Source organism: Mesoplodon bidens, assembly GCF_964165515.1.
Source record: "Mesoplodon bidens genome assembly, chromosome: X".
Lineage (NCBI taxonomy): Eukaryota > Metazoa > Chordata > Mammalia > Artiodactyla > Ziphiidae > Mesoplodon > Mesoplodon bidens.
This window is the reverse complement of record NC_138163.1, coordinates 106,509,442-106,528,332: the sequence shown is the minus strand read 5'-3', so window position 1 is coordinate 106,528,332 and position 18,891 is coordinate 106,509,442. Positions and strand designations below refer to the sequence as shown.

The 18,891-nt window shown below is 41.4% G+C and overlaps 1 protein-coding gene across 7 annotated transcripts in view; it reads left to right on the top strand.

Moving 5' to 3' along the window:
• SYTL5 (synaptotagmin like 5) overlaps positions 1-18,891 on the top strand; it is a 258,849-nt gene that overhangs the window by 136,458 nt on the left and 103,500 nt on the right. For 5 of the 7 annotated variants that reach the window (XM_081222095.1, XM_081222094.1, XM_081222097.1 and 2 more), the window contains exons 6-9: positions 665-799; positions 12,061-12,202; positions 16,488-16,620; positions 18,247-18,353. In XM_081222095.1, the coding sequence (XP_081078221.1) occupies positions 665-799; positions 12,061-12,202; positions 16,488-16,620; positions 18,247-18,353 (517 nt within the window). The remainder of the gene's footprint in view (positions 1-664; positions 800-12,060; positions 12,203-16,487; positions 16,621-18,246; positions 18,354-18,891) is intronic. The other 2 variants (XM_081222096.1, XM_081222098.1) reach the window with 2 other exon arrangements.

Genomic DNA, 18,891 nt, shown 5'->3' with positions numbered 1-18,891 from the left:
AAGCTCTTTTTAAGTTCTTAGTAATTTAGTGAAATGGGCATGCAATCAAATTTCATCTGGTACGAGCCATTCCATTGTTCAAACTTATTACCCCAGAGACATGGGTGCCATCACTTATTCCACAAGAATTGTCTGGGTTCTAGTACGTTCCAGGCATCTCTCTAAACTCAGGGGACCTAGCAGGGAACAAGAAGCACAGAGTTGCTGCTCTCAGGGAGCTGCAGTCTAATAAGTTGCTACCTCAGTTGGTCTCAGAGGATCATCCTGGCTCTCCTCTCTGAGCAAGGTGAGTTCAAGCTCCCTTTTCTCAGCATCCTGTAAACAGGCTCTGCCCAAGCGTTGCTTCTCCATTCTCAGGTGACAGTGGCGAGTCCCCAAAGTCAATGGTCTTCTTCTTAGAAGGGACGGAGGCCTGGCTTACCAGCAACTGGTACGGCCTTGGGAGAATATCCTAACCTCCTCTACCAGAACCTTTGACACTCTACTGCAGAAGCCCTGGGGACTCCCCAGAATTTCTCAGCCCCCAAGTCTGCTTGAAAGAAGAATTATTTACTGTTGAAAGTACAAGAAATGGTATTTTTGAAATGATATGTTTAAATGCTTTCTTGTCTTGCTTTTAAATATATATATATATATATATATATATATATATGTATAATTTCAGATTTCTTCTTAGCAAGTTCAGATCAGCAACCAGAGGAGAAATTGTAACTTCAAAAACTGAAAGTGGGCGGAGCTACAGCTTGGACTTAGACAGCCAAAATTTTCGGAGTTTAAAGTCAGCCCCTGGTTCAGACAGGTAAGACACATACAGTTTGGCCAATGGGATAGCCTGAGGATAAGGTTGATGTATTTCCATCCAAACAGTGCTTCTGGATACCTGTAAAGTATTCCCTCTCGGAGATCTAACACATAATGTGAAAAGCCAGGAGGATATTTTTTAGTTGAAATGGAAAGCACTTACACTTCTGGAATTACAGCTATTGAAACCATCTGTGTTACCTGCACGGCTGAGACGTGATGTTTTGGGACTCAGGGCTGCAGTTCAGATGGAGAGATCCAGAAAAATAAATTATTTTCATTGATTTTGTGATATTTTTCTGTTTAAGCTTCTGAAAAAGAAACCTCTAAGTGTCACACATTCCTTGCAACTTTTTTTTAATATAAATTTATTTATTTATGGCTGTGTTGGGTCTTTGATGCTGCGCACGGGCTTTCTGTAGTTGCGGCGAGCAGAGGCTACTCTTCGTTGAGGTGCACGGGCTTCTCATTGCGGTGGCTTCTCTTGTTACGGAGCACAGGCTCTAGACATGCGGGCTTCAGTAGTTGTGGCTCGTGGGCCCAGTAGTTGTGGTTCGTGGGCTGTAGAGCGCAGGCTCAGTAGTTGTGGCGCACGGGCTTAGTTGCTCTGCGGCATGTGGGATCTTCCCAGACCAGGGCTCGAACCCTTGTCCTCTGCATTGGCAGGTGGATTCTTAACCACTGCGCCACCAGGGAAGTCCCCTGCAGCTTTCAAAAAATTAAAAATAATTTCATTTGAATTGCCTCAGAGAATTTCCATAAATTCCACTTCTTTCTAGTTCCACCACCTCTAACTTGTTGTCAGTGGGCCAGCTCCTCAAATCTCCTATCCATAGAGCTATCACCTTGTCAAGAAAAGTAAAGAAAGAGAGGATAGCCAAGAGCGTAGTCATTTCATATCAGGCTTGATGTTCTTTATCCTGTTGGGGCATAAGTCAAGGCTTATTTTCATGACCGGTGTATTATCAAAGGCAACGATGAGAAAAAAGATCTACCCTCATATTTCATTAAGAGCACAGGTGCTCTCATACTGATACCTTTTTCCCTATAGCAGCGGTCCCCAGCCTTTTTTGGCACCAGGGACCGGTTTTGTGGAAGACAATTTTTCCCCGGGGGTTCCGACAGTAATGCAAGCGATGGGGAGCAGCAGATGAAGCTTCACTCGAAGCTTCACTCGCTTGCCGGCTGCTCACTCCCTGCTGTGCGGCCCGGTTCCTAACAGGCTGCGGACCGCTACCGGACCCCTGCCCTGTAGCATTCCTGCAAACTAGTGTCACTTTATGTAAAACTGCACAGAAAAAAATAAGCATAAACTAAATCACTTCTCATCCACTATCAAAAGATTATCACTGTATTCACTCTTTTCCAAATTTTTAAGAATGTAGATTTATTTCCTTTATGATAAAAAAAATACTTTAAACCCTGGTTGCGTTTGTCCTTGAAGTCGTTTCCTTTGACTTCCGTTGGGGTAGCCCCCTGTCGTGTCCCACAAAAACTTTATATAAAGAAAAAAGCTCATTTTTGGTTTTGATTGCTGAATTCCTGACTCTCAGACAGTGATCAAGATTATTTAGAGATGATAAGCAACTCGCTTAGTGTTGCTATTTTTGTTCAGCCTTGTTGGGACTCAATGGAGGAGCCCTCTTGGCTCATATTTCAAGCTGGCATTTAAAAGGGAAAATATATATATATATATATATAACGAGGAAAGATGGAGTCCCCCGTTAAAAACACTTAAAGTCCCCTGGCCCAACAAACATTAAATTATTCCATTTTAAATTAATTTGTCTTACAGTTACTCAACAAGAGTAAGGGGCATGCTCTGCAGTATCACGTTGCTTATGCCGTTCTTTCAGAATCTATCTGCCTAGGTTTATTCCTTGTGTCTTAACTACTGCTGGGTATAAATACAGTTGACCCTGGGATAACACAGGGGTTAGGAGCGCCGACCACCCCCCAACACACTTTGCCCAGTCCAAAATCCGAGTATAACTTGACAGTCAGCCCTCTCTATCCATGGTTCCTCTGTATCCAAGCCTTCACCCAACTGTGTATCGTGTAGTACTATAGTATTTACTGTGGGAGAAAAGTCAGTGTATAAACGGACCCGTGCAGTTAAAGCTATAAAGCCATATGGACATGTTTCACCAAAGACTGCTGTATTGACCCAGGGGTTTTCTTGTTGTAAACTGGAAGGTCGTCCCTAAGTAGATTTTATATTTTAAATTGTAAATACCCGAGATGGTTTATAGATAGAATATAGCAGTCAGGGTGCTTTGGCTGAAGCATGCCAAGAACAATGTTTTTGCATGAAGGAAGAGAGTCAGGATGTTTGGGAGATCAGTAGAACAACATGTCCTTTTCCTAGAACATGTATTTATTACAGTGATGACTCATTAATGGACTGCCACAGCAAGATGAATTACCTTATCCCAAAATTATTCCTTAGAAAAGTTGGGGCAGGAGGTAGCCCATCACGTAAAGATGTTAACTCCTTTTTGTTTGCTTGGAGCTGCAATAATTCTGCAAAGCCAAGTGGTAAAACTGGCAGACTCTTTTCTCCTTAGGTTTTGCAAGCAGAATTGCAGCCTCCCCTATAAATCATTTTTAATATGGAACAGCAAGTTCCCCAAAAGAGAATTGCAAGATTCTGGTCTCTTTGGTCTATTACCTGACCTAGGTTAGCAATTAATTCCCCTTTCTCTTCCTCAGTGCATGTCTCTTCGTAGTTTGTTGCTCTTTTCCTGAAGCAGTTGGGCTTGGGCATCCTTTTTTAAAACTCATAACAAGGGCTTCCCTGGTGGCGCAGTGGTTGAGAGTCTGCCTGCCGATGCAGGGGACACGGGTTCGTGCCCCGGTCCGGGAAGATCCCACATGCCGCGGAGCGGCTGGGCCCGTGAGCCATGGCTGCTGGGCCTGCGCATCCAGAGCCTGTGCTTCGCAACGGGAGAGGCCACAGCGGTGAGAGGCCTGTGTACCGCAAAAAAAAAAAAAAAAAACTCCTAACATATCAGAGTAGAAATGATGTTTTAGTAGATGCCTGGTTAGAGTTTATTTCTTTTCAGTAGTTTCAAAGCAGGGAAATGTGTGAATGGCTTAGTCAAGCCTCAGCAGCCTCTCAGAGGAACATGGCAAATGGCTCTTCACTGGTTGCTAGGGACTTGACACATGAGGCAGATGAGATATTTGAAAAAGAATGTAAATGTGAACTATAATTAATAAACAGAATGCTCTTCAAGGCAGTGATTCCTAATTCCTTTCATGCTGTGATGACTTGTCGATATGGTGTGATTTGTGAGATATGTATCTTAAATCAGACTCTCCTAGAAACGAGCCCTCAGGCAAGGATTCCTAAGTGAGGAATTTGTGTGTTAATTGAAATGATTCCAGGAGGAACCAGTAAGGGAATAAGAAAGACAGAATAAAGAAAAGGAGGAAGATAAGCAATGTGCTATCTCGGGTGAGGTCTGAGTTTGAGAACCCAGCTTGATCCTGCAAGGGATTCTGGAACATAAAGTGTCTCCAGGTTTTTCCATTTTGAGCAGCTGGACCATTGCACTTCTGTCCCAATCAGTCATTGTCTGTAGGTCCCCTTAGGGTTTCCATATTTAGCAAATAATGACACAGGATGCCCAGGTAAATTTTAGTTCCAGCTAAAGAACTTTTTAAAAAGCATGTTTCATGAAATCTTATTTTCATATACTACGTAAATAGTAGTATATTTTTATACTAAAAACTTCTTGACTGTTTATCTGAAATTCAGATTTAACTGAGGGTCAGGGGAGGCACACCTCAAGGCATGTCTTGGCCTCCAGTGCTAAAGGCAAATCTCTGAAGGTCATAGGTGCAAGCAAGCCATTAGCAGAAAAACACCCAGCAGCTAGGATGCGTGTGTGGAGCCTGGTACAACGGATCTGAGGGGACCTGGGTGGGACATCAGTAGTGTCCCCTAAAAGACAGAAAGGAAAAGTGGAACTTGGAACTGAAAATTTATTCTGTTCAATTACGAATGGATAAAGGATGCTGCTGTGCTTCTCAGCAGCATTTCTATCATGACATTGGGGGATATGGCAAGCATTTAACCATGGGAACCTGTACCTTCTGATAACCAACCAGTTTCTCATATCCCCCACCACCACCCCCTGCCCAAGCACATTCCAGTTTTCTCCAGTTGTTCTTAATCGCTCTCTAGGAAGCCCAGGACTGACTGTCCCAGTCTCTGTGAAGCTTCACAAGCTGCTTTGGCTGGCTCTGATCCAAAAGCAGAACACACTATTCACAGCAGCCCGCAGTATTGAATCTTATCAATACTTCCATGAAGTGATGGACAGGTGATAGAAGAGGTGAGGGAATGTGGAATCATGAGAGTCTGTAGTTTACTTGAACTGTGACCATATTAGTGGGAGTTACATGAGGTCTAGAGTTGCCAAATAATTCTTCAGCGAGAAACTTATAACTCAAGACCATCCCTTTTCAACACATCCTTTGCCCACCGTATATATCTATCTTGATTGGAATTCCTCCAGAAGAAAACCCTGATGTAAGGATTCCAAAGCAAGTAATTTATTTAGGATGTGGTCTTGGAACACACAGGGGAGTGGAGGTAGTGAACCAGGGAAGGGAGGGGAGCCAAAGAGTGTGTCATTAAGCCAGTTACCACTGCGGCAACAAGCGTTCAATCTCGGTGGACAACTGTAGGACACAGGCTAGAACACTTCTCAGAGTTATCCAGTCAAGAGATCAGGAATCTGGGGTAGTTATAAACCAGCTCCCTGTTCATCATTGGTTGAGGGCTAATTCTGGGGCACTTACTCTCGGGCACGTCTGACTTGTTCTATGCACAGGAGCTCCATGCTCTTGGGATCCGAAAAAGTCCTCAGGTGTAGAGTTGTGGGTGGGTGTTCCTAGTAAACAGGATTCTGTGGATAGAGGTGAGTGCTGAGGTGAAAGGGGCGGGGGCACCGATGTCTGCTACAGCATCCCTTCCTAACTGCTCTCGGACCTCCTCCAAAGGTGCAGAGTGTCAGGCCACCAGTTGCTCAGCCCCTGGTTTATGTTTTCTTTATATACGTGAGACGTTCCTTAGTATAACATCAATAATGTGAGGCAGTATGGAGATCGGGAGTTCAGCCAGACCCTTGACACTATACTTAGGTTGAACTACAACTGGGTTCTTGACTTGCTCATCCTTGTGGCCAAATGATTGTAAGCCGGAAGCCACCTCCTTGTTATCTTGTCATTTCTCCAATTGTTTCCCACCTACGCATTTTATTTATACAGATGAATTCAACACAAAGCTCTGCCAACATTATTAGCCTAGTACTATATGCCAAGTGGTAAATGTGGAAGATCTTAGTTAATGCTACTTTTCCACCTGTCCGTGAACTTCCAATTTGGCAGGGAAGGTTGGGATGACTAAACAAATAATTTCAAGACAATATGGTATCATGCTAAAAAGATATCTATGTGCTATGGGAAAACCAGAGCTAGGCATTTAACCTTCCAGAGGATTCAGGGAAGCTTCATGGAGATGGTCCCTAAGCAGTTTGAAGGAGTGAGGAGGACTTGGCCAGGTGAAGAGAGGTAAGAAGAACATTCTAGATAGAGGAACTAGAAAGTGCAAAGGAAAAGAGGCATAAAGCAATTTTGCACGTGCTAGAAAACAAACAGTTCAGGGTTTTTAGAGTGTAAAATTGAAATGTGGTTTACAAGAGATGAGATGGAGAGCTTCATTGGACCAGGATATGGATGGCTTTGGATTCCTTGGTAACTTTTTTCTTATAAGCAGCATAGCATTACAGGTAGAACAGGAGTTTAGCAAATCTCAACTACTAAGTGCCGAGTAAGTGCTTGTTGCATTTGGCTACTGAAAGCTAAGTTCTTCTAAACACTTGCTTTCCTTGCTGGCTAGGCGGGGAGGGCACTTGGTTTTCTTGCTCTGACTTCTAGTCCCCCCAAGGTTTTGCATGGCTGCTGGCCTCTCCTCCAACTGGCTTCCAGCCATTCTTTAGAAACTAGACATGGGAACAGAATTTTGTTGTGATTGTAAACGACCAAAATATTATCAAACTGAGAGTTCTACCTGTTCTTAATTTTCTTTTTCCTCATACCCAGAGTCCTTCCCTTATGATGACTGTCTGCTCCATTTTAGAGAGTCTTTTTAAAGGAAACAGATTCTTTGAGGAAACCCTAAACATTTAAAAACCATGAAACAAATCAGCTTTTGTTTTAGTAAATCAAATGATCAAGCCTCTTTATATACTTAACACTAAGATTCATCGAACAAGATTTCACTGAGCACCTACCACATTGTATTATATCTGTCCTTTCTCCAAAAAGGAAAAGGAAGGAAAATATGTGTAATTCAGCCACAGAAAGCTAGTGGCTTCAGAGGAAACTGCAGCTAGAGAAACTGCTTAATGAATTTCCACTTCTTCCATATTTATCTGCTTCTCTAATTCAGAGTTCAAGAGCTCTTAGGATGGTTCATTTGTGTGTAAGTATAACACACACACACACACACACACAGTACCAGAAATTCATTCCTTTGGGGCGTGTTGACCTCTCCAAAGAATTTGGTTTTTAAATGGAGACACACAGGGGCCAAGAAACTTTTCTGTAAAGGTACAGATAGTTAATATTTTTGGCTTTGTGAGCCAGATGGTCTCTGTCTCAACTACTCACTGTGCTGTTGTAGTGTCGACTGAAAAAAAATGCACAACATGAGAGTTGTGAGTTAAGTGTTACTGGGGGCAAAATGAGGACTATAGTCTTGGAGACGGCATTTCAGAGAGCTCTGAGGAAGTGCTCCAGAGAGGCAGGCGGAAGGTCAGTGTTATATGTGACTTTAGTGAAGGGGGGACGTGCAGTGAAGCACACATGTTGTCAGAGGCTGGCTGCTAGTCACGAGGAACAGACGTCACCATGAATGATTCTAGTGCTTTCCTAGATACAAAGAGATGCAAGAATTGGGCTCATAAAGTCTTCTCCGGAAAATATCTAACTATCTGAAGACCTGTTCTGCCAGTTTTTGCCAGTGCACAGAGGGCCTCATTCCTGATCTCCACCTTGAATTCCTTTCAGGGGGTGTTGGAGATCAGTGGCTGCAGTGGCTAGTGACTTCATCCTTGTAGAGGCAGATGGCAAGTGGCAATTTGTAGTTGGCAGGTGCATGAAAGCAGCTGTACACAAAACAAAAAGTGAATGTGCATGCCTGCATTACAATAAAACTTTATTTATGGGCACTGAAATGTGAGTTTCACATAATTTTCTCGTCACAAAACATTCTTCTTTTGAATTTTGGGTTTTTTTTTTCCCCAACCACTTGAAAATGTAAAACCACTCTTAGCTCGTGGGCTATACAAGAACAGGTGGTGGGCCAATCCGATACAGGGGCCATAGTTTGCTGACCCCTGGTGCCATACATTCACTCACTGACACAGAAAGCGTCCTTCCATTCCTCACAATCTAAGCTGTGAGGACAGCTCCGCTCTCTTGATGCGAGCACCGTGCTGAATAAAGAAAGTCGTGCTAGGAGAGGAAATGACAAGGCAGTTGGAGAGATGCCTGAGATCAATGAATTTAAACTCATCCACAGTTTAGGCCAGTGTTTCTCAGCTTTGGCTGGTGGTAGGGGATGCGGGAGCCGTGGTAAAACACATGGATGCCTAGATCCCGTGCCCAGAGGCTCTGATGTGGTTAGTCTTGGGTGTGGCCTGGGCATGGGGATGTTTAAAACCTCCCCCGATATTTCTGATGTGCAACCAAGGGTGAGAGCCACCCAGCTTGCATAAGACGGTGTTGACAAAGACATTGCTTTTGGGGATCACCAAAAACTGGAAGGTTGAGCCACGTACAGCTTTTTTCCCTTTTGTTTCTCCTTTTTAACACCTCTTTCCCATTTAACAGGCTCGCGTCACTTTCTAACTACAACCTCCCTTGCCTTTCCCTTCCATACTTATTTCAGATCTGAAATAACCAAAAGAAGTTAGGACAGCGTGTAAACTGCAGAACGAATGTTATGCCGCCTCTGTGGCTGTTCGTTAGGGGAACACTCATTTACCCAGGCAGGCACAGGCTCAACCATGTCAGCCTGCTCTGGGAAGGTTGAATCCTGGGAAATTCTTTCCGGGCTCCAACTCCTGGGAGACTGCTCTGTAAACCAGAAAGGCAACTCGTTAAATTAGAGTTTCTGTCCCCTATCCTTGGATTCTTTATCTAGAAATGGATATATCTAGGAAGCCATTTTCAAGGTTTTGGGCCAGCATGAAATTAGAGATAACAAAACAGAAGGCTTTTAAAAAGCAACTCATAAGCTAAAGTAAATGACACTCATTCTTACCCTAGAAAATGTGTCTTTCAAGTAACTCAGAATTTCCAAGCTCCCCAGACAGTGTCATATTCCCCATACTTCGGGCCCTATTAGAACGAGATAAATGTATCTTTTTCTTGTCGGTTTCCCCCTAAGCCAAATTTAGCTTCAAGGTTTGGTAGCACTGATTTCTAATACTTCCAATTTAAATATCAGTAACAAGATATCGGGATCAGAAATAGCTCTTACTTAATTGAACTTTAAATTTCTCTAATTTAGGCTTGAGGAAGCTTTTATCCTCTTTCTATTTAAGAGGTGAAGATTCATGTATTTTATGTCAGATTTTACATAATGTCTAAAAGAGTTGGCACCCATATATTTATGATATTCCGCCTCATTAGACTAAGTCTTTTCTAGTTTAATCAACTGAAACATTCAACTGAGAGGAAAATATTTTTAAGAAGCTCACAGTAAATGTCAGGGATAAATGTGAAAGTATATGCCATTTTTGAGATAATGCTTCTGGCAACAGTAATTTCCAGTAGCTGGCTTATGATCATAAGACTTTTTTCCTTATTACAGGATAGCCTCTTGAATGTCATCACCACAATTAATCAACTTCTGCCAGAGCTTCCACATAAGTAGGACTTTGGGTTCCAGCAAGGCTAATCCATGATGGGGACTTTTACAAAACCACCTGGGTCTGAGAGGACCTTCAGCACAGACACAAGCAGACATACCCACATAAATCCCCTTGGGTCATAAAGTCTGGGCTCCTTTCTGCAAGATTCAGTCCTAGCGCTTATTTTTTAAGGAGATTTTACCTAAAACAGGAGGGAGAGAGATTTTCGTGGTAATATTGTTATAAGAGTAGAGAACCTATGAACACAGGGCAGCGTCACTGGGTAGGTCTCTAAGACCCTTCTAAGTTGGACTTCTGAGAATAAGCAGCATCACTTGGGAAAGGTATGAATATATTTAACTGTTATCAAATGTAGAACTGTAGCACCTGAGATAGGAGGAGTCAGGTAAATCACCAAGGAACTTAGAATTTCAAATTGTATCAATGTATTTAATCACAAAATTTTATTTTCTTGTTGTTAGACTCAAAAGACACAGTCATAGACCCCTCCTGAGCAGGGTCCATAGTACTATAATTTATTCAAAGTACTGCTTCTAGAAAGAAGCAGCAGGGTCTGTTTCTGTGTAGTATCGAAGGACTACTACCCAGAAAATTTTCCTAGCTCTCTTAATTGAATTGTAAGAAACTAACTCTCAGGTCTCTGATCCTTTCATTACCTTCTTCTTGATAGCATTCTTCTTCTACATTCTATCCATGTAGAACCTGCCTGGTTGTGACAATTTGATCTTGGTGAAATGATGAATAAGCAATGTGAGAAACTTGCATGAGCATGAGTGCAGGCTTTGGATAAGCAGACAATTCTGTTTTTATCCTGACTTTGTCATATACTAACTCTGTCGTGTATGCACACACACACGCATGCATGTATGGAATAATTGCTTAACTTCTCCAAGACTCAGTTTCTTTATCTTCAAAATAGGAATGTTAATACCTTTTTTTTTTTTAACATGGATGTTGCGGAATGGGGAGTGTCAACCACCTAGAAAATACTCAGTAAATGCAGCTGCTAATTGCATAATTATCGAGAGTGTTGGTGGCTGCTCGTATCAATTAGGGTATATTTGGTTTTGGTGGCTTCTCTGGTGCAGAGCCTTGAAAAAACTTACAAGCTGTGGTTGACAGCTCCACTGGTCATTGCTGATTCTTTCTTCTGCCAGATTTATCTTTTAGTAATGACCCGTGCGCCGTGATTCTTTTTAAAAAGTGCCCTTCCTTTATTCCTATAAGTCTCTCCTCTTATTGGCTCAACTGTGAGCTCTAATCATTTTGTGCTTTAACAAGAAGATGTTTATTATTATAGGTGCACTTATAACTTATTAAAAGAGTAACTGAAGGAGTGAAATTCATAAGGGCTTATATTTTCCCATTTAGCTTATTTTGTACTCACTGAGAACAAAGAATAAAAGAAGAACGAACATTTCTCTTAAACTCATTTGTCAAAACTCATTTACTTATGAAGCTCCATTTAATAAGAAAATTGTGATCACCTCCAGGCAGGAACTGTTTTTTCATTAATCATTATTGAATGGAATTGAATCGGGTTTAACAAACATGAAAGTGAATCAAACCCATTTACAAAATGTCATTATTTTTATCCTACATTCATTAAATGTGCGCCCTGAGTCAGTCCCTAAAAACAACACTGAGAAAATATAATTGCCAATCTTTGATTACATAGGTACTGAGTGCTTCCTTTGCACCAAGATACTGTGAAGGTGCTAGAGATATCATGGTAAATATGTCATCAACTCTGTCCCCAAGGAGCTCACAGTTGAAAGAGGTACCAACGCCCACGTATCTGTTAAAGAGCCAAACAAGACATTGTGTTGGCAACTTCTACATAGTTTGGCAAAGACTGTAAATCACCAGAAATTGCGTAGAGCAGAGGTTGTTGACAAGGCCTGTGATAGACAGGGAAGGCATGACTGGGGAGGCTGGACTTCATTTGGCCCTTGAAGGATGGGGAAGATTTGGATAAACAGAGAATGGCAAATAGGGCGTATCAGGTGGGGAGAACGTGAGCAAAAGCCTTAGAAGTGGAAGCATGAGCACGAGCATGGTAAGCTGAGAAAATTGTAGGGAACCTGGGCTGGCTGGGAGTGTGCTGGTGAGCAGTAGGAAGAAAAAAGGGTGGAGAGGTAAATTCAATGACGAAGACCCTGGAGTCAGACAAGTGATGTTGCACCGCATGAGCCCCTGAAGGTGTTCACGTGTTGCCATTGTTTTCTTGGAAGCTTTTCCCTGACTGTGTCTTTCGTCGCCGCTCTGCTTCCATTTTAAAGTCAGAAGATTCTTTCTCATTTAGGGGAAGCACTGGTTCATCAGGTTTCACCGAGCAGGAAGCTGGTCCTGGAACTCCAAAGAGCATCCGGAGCAATGGTGTGACCCCAGTCACTCAGAGGTCACCGGCCCCAAGCACACGCAGCGTGACCTCAGTCAGCAGTCGAGTAAGTACACGGATGTGAGGGAACACTCCCCCTTCTGGGACTAAGCCTCACCACCATGGCATGGCTGGGCTTCAGCTCTCTGTACCTGAGACCATGTTGTTTATCTTGTTTAACATAGATGCTTCTTTATCAGGACTGAACCTCCTGCATCCTTAGCTCCTGGCAGGAGGCCTCAAGTGAGAAGGTTCAAAGGTGGAATTTGTTTGATGGGGGGTATCAACGGCTATATGGTTTCAATAAAATATAAATAATGTTCAGCAGTCTCTGATTTTGATCTTCCATGTTGCTTGTCAAGATCTTGACTGTTCTAAACATTTTCCAAACCAATTAAAATTAGGAAACCTAGACTCTTGAAATATTTTTATCGTTTTCTTTTCTATGCATCCATTAAAATAAACACATAATGGAGACTTAAATCACATAGTGTGTGTGCGTGTATGTGTGTGTGTGTGTGTATAAGCTGTTCTTTTGAATGAATGAACATCTACTAGATTTTTTGATTAAGCAGGAAACTCCATATATATATCTGACATCTATATTTAAGAAATCTTTATATACAAACTACAATTCTTTGATTCAGCCAGTATTTAATGAGGGCCTACTATATGCCAAGCCCTGGTCAAGCAAAGACTTGAAGGAAGTGGAAGAATTAGCCATGCAGGAGTCTGGGGCAAGGTTTTCATCCATGCTGGGACAGCACTGATATTCAACAAGTACATTACAGGAAGGTTGTTCCAGTCACTTTCTGGCTGACCTCCATCTTGCATAGTCAGTGCCCTTACTTCACTAGTGTCTAAAAGATCTCTAATGCCCCTGGAGGAGCAGCCAGTGCAAAGATCCTGAGGTGAGAGCATACCTGGTGTGTTCAAGGACGAACAAGGAGGCCAGCGTGGCTGTTGTGAGTGAACGAAGGGAGGAGTACTAGGAAATGAGTTCAAAGGGGTATTAGGGCCAGATAGGTTCTTGTAGACCACCGTATGCACTTTGGCATTTACTCTGGATAAGACGGGGGCAGCTGAAGGGTTTTCAGCAGACTGGTGAGATCATCTGGGTTCTGTTTATACAGGAACTGGGGGCTTTTCTGAGAAGCAGCTGTAGGGAAATAAGAGTGGAAGCCAGAAGGCCAGTTAAGAAGGAGGCCATCGCATTACTGCAGGCAAGAAACTGAGCTTTGGAACAGGGAGATAGACCTGGAGGTTGTAAGCATCCAGATTCTATAGATATTTTTAAGGAAGAGCCAAAAGGCATTCAGTCAGATTGAATAATAATTAATAGGTGTATTTAAATACTTATAGTCTAAATTAAATTTGCTGATAAGATAAAAGGCATATTTAAAATTTTATCAGTATTTATACTGAGCGCAGCAAGCAGTACTGTTCAATAGCCAGAAAAGTGCATGCATAAGTTGGTGATTGCACTCACTGCTTTGGCAACCTAACAAGGAATGGTATTCAAAATATTTAGCAACTGGTATGGCATGGGCACTGAGCCATCAGAACAGACCCTGGCACAAGGTTGGGCAGCATCCTGGGGGCCCTTCCGTGCCGTGCAGTATCCTGGATTGTGGAGGAGGGGAGCACAGGGAAGGGGAGGTGGACTGGGAGTAGCTCTGTTTACCAACTGATACAGAAGTATTTAAAAAATTTGAACAGCTGGTACAGCTGTGCCAACGGGTAGCAGCAGACTATCAGTCCAGTAACTAGTAAGTTAGTCAAGTTTGTTCTCAAAACAAGGCTTACCTTCCTAAGTACCATCATTGGCGGGCTGGGGGTGGGAGGGAATCACCCTTGTCATGTGCTAGTACCCTCAAAACTAACAGCCTTTACATGAATGTTTCTTTATTTTTTTATTTTATTGAAGTATGGTTGATTTACAACGTTGTGTTAATTTCTGCTGGACAGCACAGTGATTTAGTTACACACACACACACACACACACATACATATATATATTCTTTTTTTAATTCTTTCCCATTATAGGTTTTTTTTAACATCTTTATTGGAGTATAATTGCTTTACAATGGTGTGTTAGTTTCTAGTGTATAACAAAGTGAATCAGCTATACATATACATATATCCCCATATCTCCTCCGTCTTATTCCCACCCGCCCCATCCCACCCCTCTAGGTGGTCACAAAGCACCGAGCTGATCTCCCTGTGCCATGTGGCTGCTTCCCACTAGCTATCTATTTTACGTTTGGTAGTGTATATATGTCCATGCCACTCTCTCACTTCATCCCAGCTTACCCTTTCCCCCCTCCCCGTGTCCTCAGGTCCATTCTCTACGTCTGCGTCTTTATTCCTGTCCTGCCCCTACGTTCTTCAGAATCTTTTTTTTTTTTTAGATTCCATATATATGTGTTAGCATACGGTATTTGTTTTTCTCTGACTTACTTCACTCTGTATGACAGACTCTAGGTCCACCCACCTCACTACAAATAACTCAATTTTGTTTCTTTTTATGGCTGAGTAATATTCCATTGTATATATGTGCCACATCTTCTTTACCCATTTTTCTGTCGATGGACACTTAGGTTGCTTCCATGTCCTGGCTATTGTAAATACAGCTGCAGTGAACATTGTGGTACATGACTCTTTTTGAATTATGGTATTCTCAGGGTATATGTCCAGTGGTGGGATAGCTGGGTCGTATGGTAGTTCTATTTTTAGTTTTTTAAGGAACCTCCATACTATTCTCCACAGTGGTTGTATCCATTTCCATTCCCACCAACAGTGAGAGAGGCTTCCCTTTTCTCCACACCTTCTCCAGCATTTATTGTTTGTAGATTTTTTGATGATGGCCATTCTGATGGGTGTGAGATGATATCTCATTGTAGCTTTGATTTGCATTTCTCTAATGATTAATGATGTTGAGCATTCTTTCATGTGTTTGTTGGCAATCTGTATATCTTCTTTGGAAAAATGTCTGTTTCGGTCTTCTGCCCATTTTTGGATTGGGTTGTTTGTTTTTTTGATATTGAGCTGCATGAGCTGCTTGTAAATTTTGGAGATTAATCCTTTGTCAGTTGCTTCATTTGCAATTATTTTCTCCCATTCTGAGGGTTGTCTTTTGGTCTTGTTTATGGTTTCCTTTGCTGTGCAAAAGCTTTGAAGTTTCATTAGGTCCCATTTGTTTATTTTTATTTTTATTTCCATTTCTCTAGGAGGTGGGTCAAAAAGGATCTTGCTGTGATTTATGTCATAGAGTGTTCTGCCTATGTTTTCCTCTAAGAGTTTGATAGTTTCTGGCCTTACATTTAGGTCTTTAATCCATTTTGAGTTGTTTTTTGTGTATGGTGTTAGGAAGTGTTCTAATTTCATTCTTTTACATGTAGCTGTCCAGTTTTCCCAGCACCACTTATTGAAGAGGCTCTCTTTTCTCCATTGTATATTCTTGCCTTCTTTATCAAAAATAAGGTGACCATATGTGCATGGGTTTATCTCTGGGCTTTCTATCCTATTCCATTGATCTGTCTTTCTGTTTTTGTGCCAGTACCATACTGTCTTGATTACTGTAGCTTCGTATATTATAGTCTGAAGTCAGGGAGCCTGATTCCTCCAGCTCCGTTTTTCTTTCTCAAGATTGCTTTGGCTATTCGGGGTCTTTTGTGTTTCCATACAAATTCTGTCACATGCGCAAGCATGTATTAGCAAGCAGGTTCCAAAAAACAATAAATCACTTATTCCTGTAAGCTGGGGAAGTCCCCATTCTTTATTCTTTTATGAACTTTAGTAAGTGCCTTGCGTGAAATTTCATTCCAATAATGACGTAAGCAACCATGTTCTGATCATCCAGCCTACTAGATGGGAAAGTTGGCGTGGTCTTCTGTTAAGTGAGGGGTGCTGGAAGTAAGGGGTGGTTGAGGAGAGAGCGTGTTGACAATGAGGACAAACGTGGGACCAAACAGAGTTCTAACCCTGAGCACTACTCTGAGGCTATGAAGCTTGCCAGATTCTTATACATAGTTCATTTAAGTTTGGAGGTACTTGTATTAATACCAACTTTCCTGCTAGCCATGTGTTAGAACACTCACTAATTTTGTGAATGAATCATTATTTCAAACACCTTTTGTGCTAGTTAGCAAACCTCGTAGTATATATTTTAGAGAGTAATTATTGATAGTAGGTTGTAGAGTTATATGGACTCCAGATATCAGCTGGCTCCTCCTAAAGAGTAATAGACATAATGTGGTTATACTGGCATATATTTATATGGAAGGATTTGGAAGTCAATTACAGTCAATAATAATGGGTTTTGGTTTTTTTTTTCATTTTTACTTTGTGAGAAGGAACACGGTTTTGAAAATTCCATGGAGTTGGCTGCCATTGAAAGCACCTCTGAGCATCTCACAAAAAGTCATCACCGAAGAACTTCTGGCACACCTTCCATAGCAGTGTCCAGGGCCTCTCTCTCCTCAGGTGGGTATTTGCCACATGACGACTCTGTTGTAAACATGAATCAATCGGGTGGAGTTGACTCCCTTATGTGGCATTAAATGGATGTTTCATGCCTTAGAAAATAATCATCCATGGAGGGAGGCCCACTCCATAAGAACTGCTGAAAAGCCTCTTGCATTCCATGCAAACTCCATGAATCTTGGATTTGGCAAGAGTATACAGTATACAGTCATCACTGCCAAGTCTCTGAGTTATACCAAATGTCACTAGAGGAGTGCAGGAAATACAGCGGGCTCATTTGATCCGAAAGATAAAGAGACATGCCCCGAGTTCAAGAAAATGGTAGTTCCATTGATATGGTGGTCAGAAGTGCCCCGTATCTTGAGAGATTAATCATTATTCCATGGTTTAAATAAAGAGTTCTTTGCAAGCAACGTTAAGGGATTGTTAATAACCCTTTTCATTTGTATGATACCTTCAAAAGTATCATTTCACTTCAGTATCACAACAACCCTGTGAAGCAGAGGTTATTTATGTTGCGATTTTATTACCTATGAATAAGGAAACTCTTTAGAGAAACGTCATAATTAGGAAGTTTGTGTCTCACGTGTAGATTTGAAATCATGACAGAATCCTCAACAGGAAGAAATTGCCACTTACTTGATGATAGTTGCCTAAAGCCTAGGGCTGGATTCTCTGTGCTGAGTTGGAGAGCCTCTCCCAGCTAGGTAGCTCTGAAGGGTTGTCTAAATGTGCATGGTTATTGTTGCATTTTGTTCAGGACTAGAAAATCGGTTCACCCGTTAAATGAAAAATTTTAAAGTAGCCTAGAAGCCAACCTCATAGAGTGCATTTCTACTACTTCTACTCAATAGCTCCTGTGTTTTGAGTACATACTCTGTGTCAGGTGCTATGCTAAGCAGTTCTGTGCCATTTATCATTTCAAACTTAATTGCTCTCTTGCTGTCTTCAATCTTTCTCATTTATATGCCACTATTCTGTCTCAGCAGGGCTTTGACATAGAACTGTTTTATGGAAATAAACTGTGTCTTGGTAAGCTATCCACAGCATTACTGAGTTTTGCATTGTTCTTTATATTTTTAAAAGCAAGAAATTCTCATGAAAGAATGTTCTGGTGCCTAAAGAAATAGAACTTCCTCTCAGTTTCCCTACAGCCACTCCCTTTTTGTGTGAAAGGAACTTGCTGTATCATTTCATTGCATTTTATGTCAAATATGAAAACAGTAGATTTTCTAAATATTTAAATAAAGAATGGTTAATGTTTTATTTTTTTTTCTAAGCTTAAGGGCCCATTCTGTGAGAGTTTTCCAAAGTGTATGAGCAAAGCAGAAGCCTTAAACAGCTTAAAACGTTAGTATTTTATAGTAGAGCATTTGCCCTCCTATGCTCAAAGGAGAAATGAACACATCAGTGTTGGTCAGTCAGTCCAAGGAAATTTCAAAATACTGTTAAAAAATGGAAGTATGTTAGCATAAACAGCATGAAGTTACTGACTCTGTTGCTTTCATGACACTATCTATGCCCTATGCTGAGAAAGAATTGGAATAACGATGAAACATTTGCAATGAAAAGTGAACCGTTCTAACAAAACAAGATGATTCACATCTTTCCTTTTCCTTCCTCCAGACCGGAGTCGATCCGAGTTAGATTTGAGTGGGTCATTTACAGAAGACTTAGAGGATACTATAAGCATAAGAAGCAAGTCTGTCCCTGGGGCTTTAGACAAAGACTTGGTAAGTTGGGTGTGGAAGAGAGTCTAATGATCATGAAGAAAGGGTACAATCTTGTTCCAAACCTGTCCACTTTGAGGTGAGGATGAGTTGAGAGTGAAGTGAGGATATACAATAATTTCTTCCTATTGGTCTTCACAACTAACATATAAAAACAGCCAAAGAATGATTTAGAAAAGGTAAGAGATGGGTGGGGGTGGGTGGGGGTGGGATGAATTGGGAGATGGGGATTGACATATATACACTAATATGTATAAACTAGATAACTATTAACCTGCTGTATAAAAAAAAATAAGATAAAATTCAAAAAAGAAAGATTGGCGATAACAAGTGTTAGTGTGGATGTGGAGAAAAGGGAACCCTTGTGCACTGTTGGTGTGAATGTAAATTGGTGCAGCCACTATGGAAATCAGTATGGAGGTTCCTCAAAAAATTTAAAAAATTTTGAACTGCCATATGCTTCAGAAATTCTACCTCTGAGTATTTATCTGAAGAAAATGAAAACACTAACTTGTAAAGATATCTGCACCCCCATGTTCAT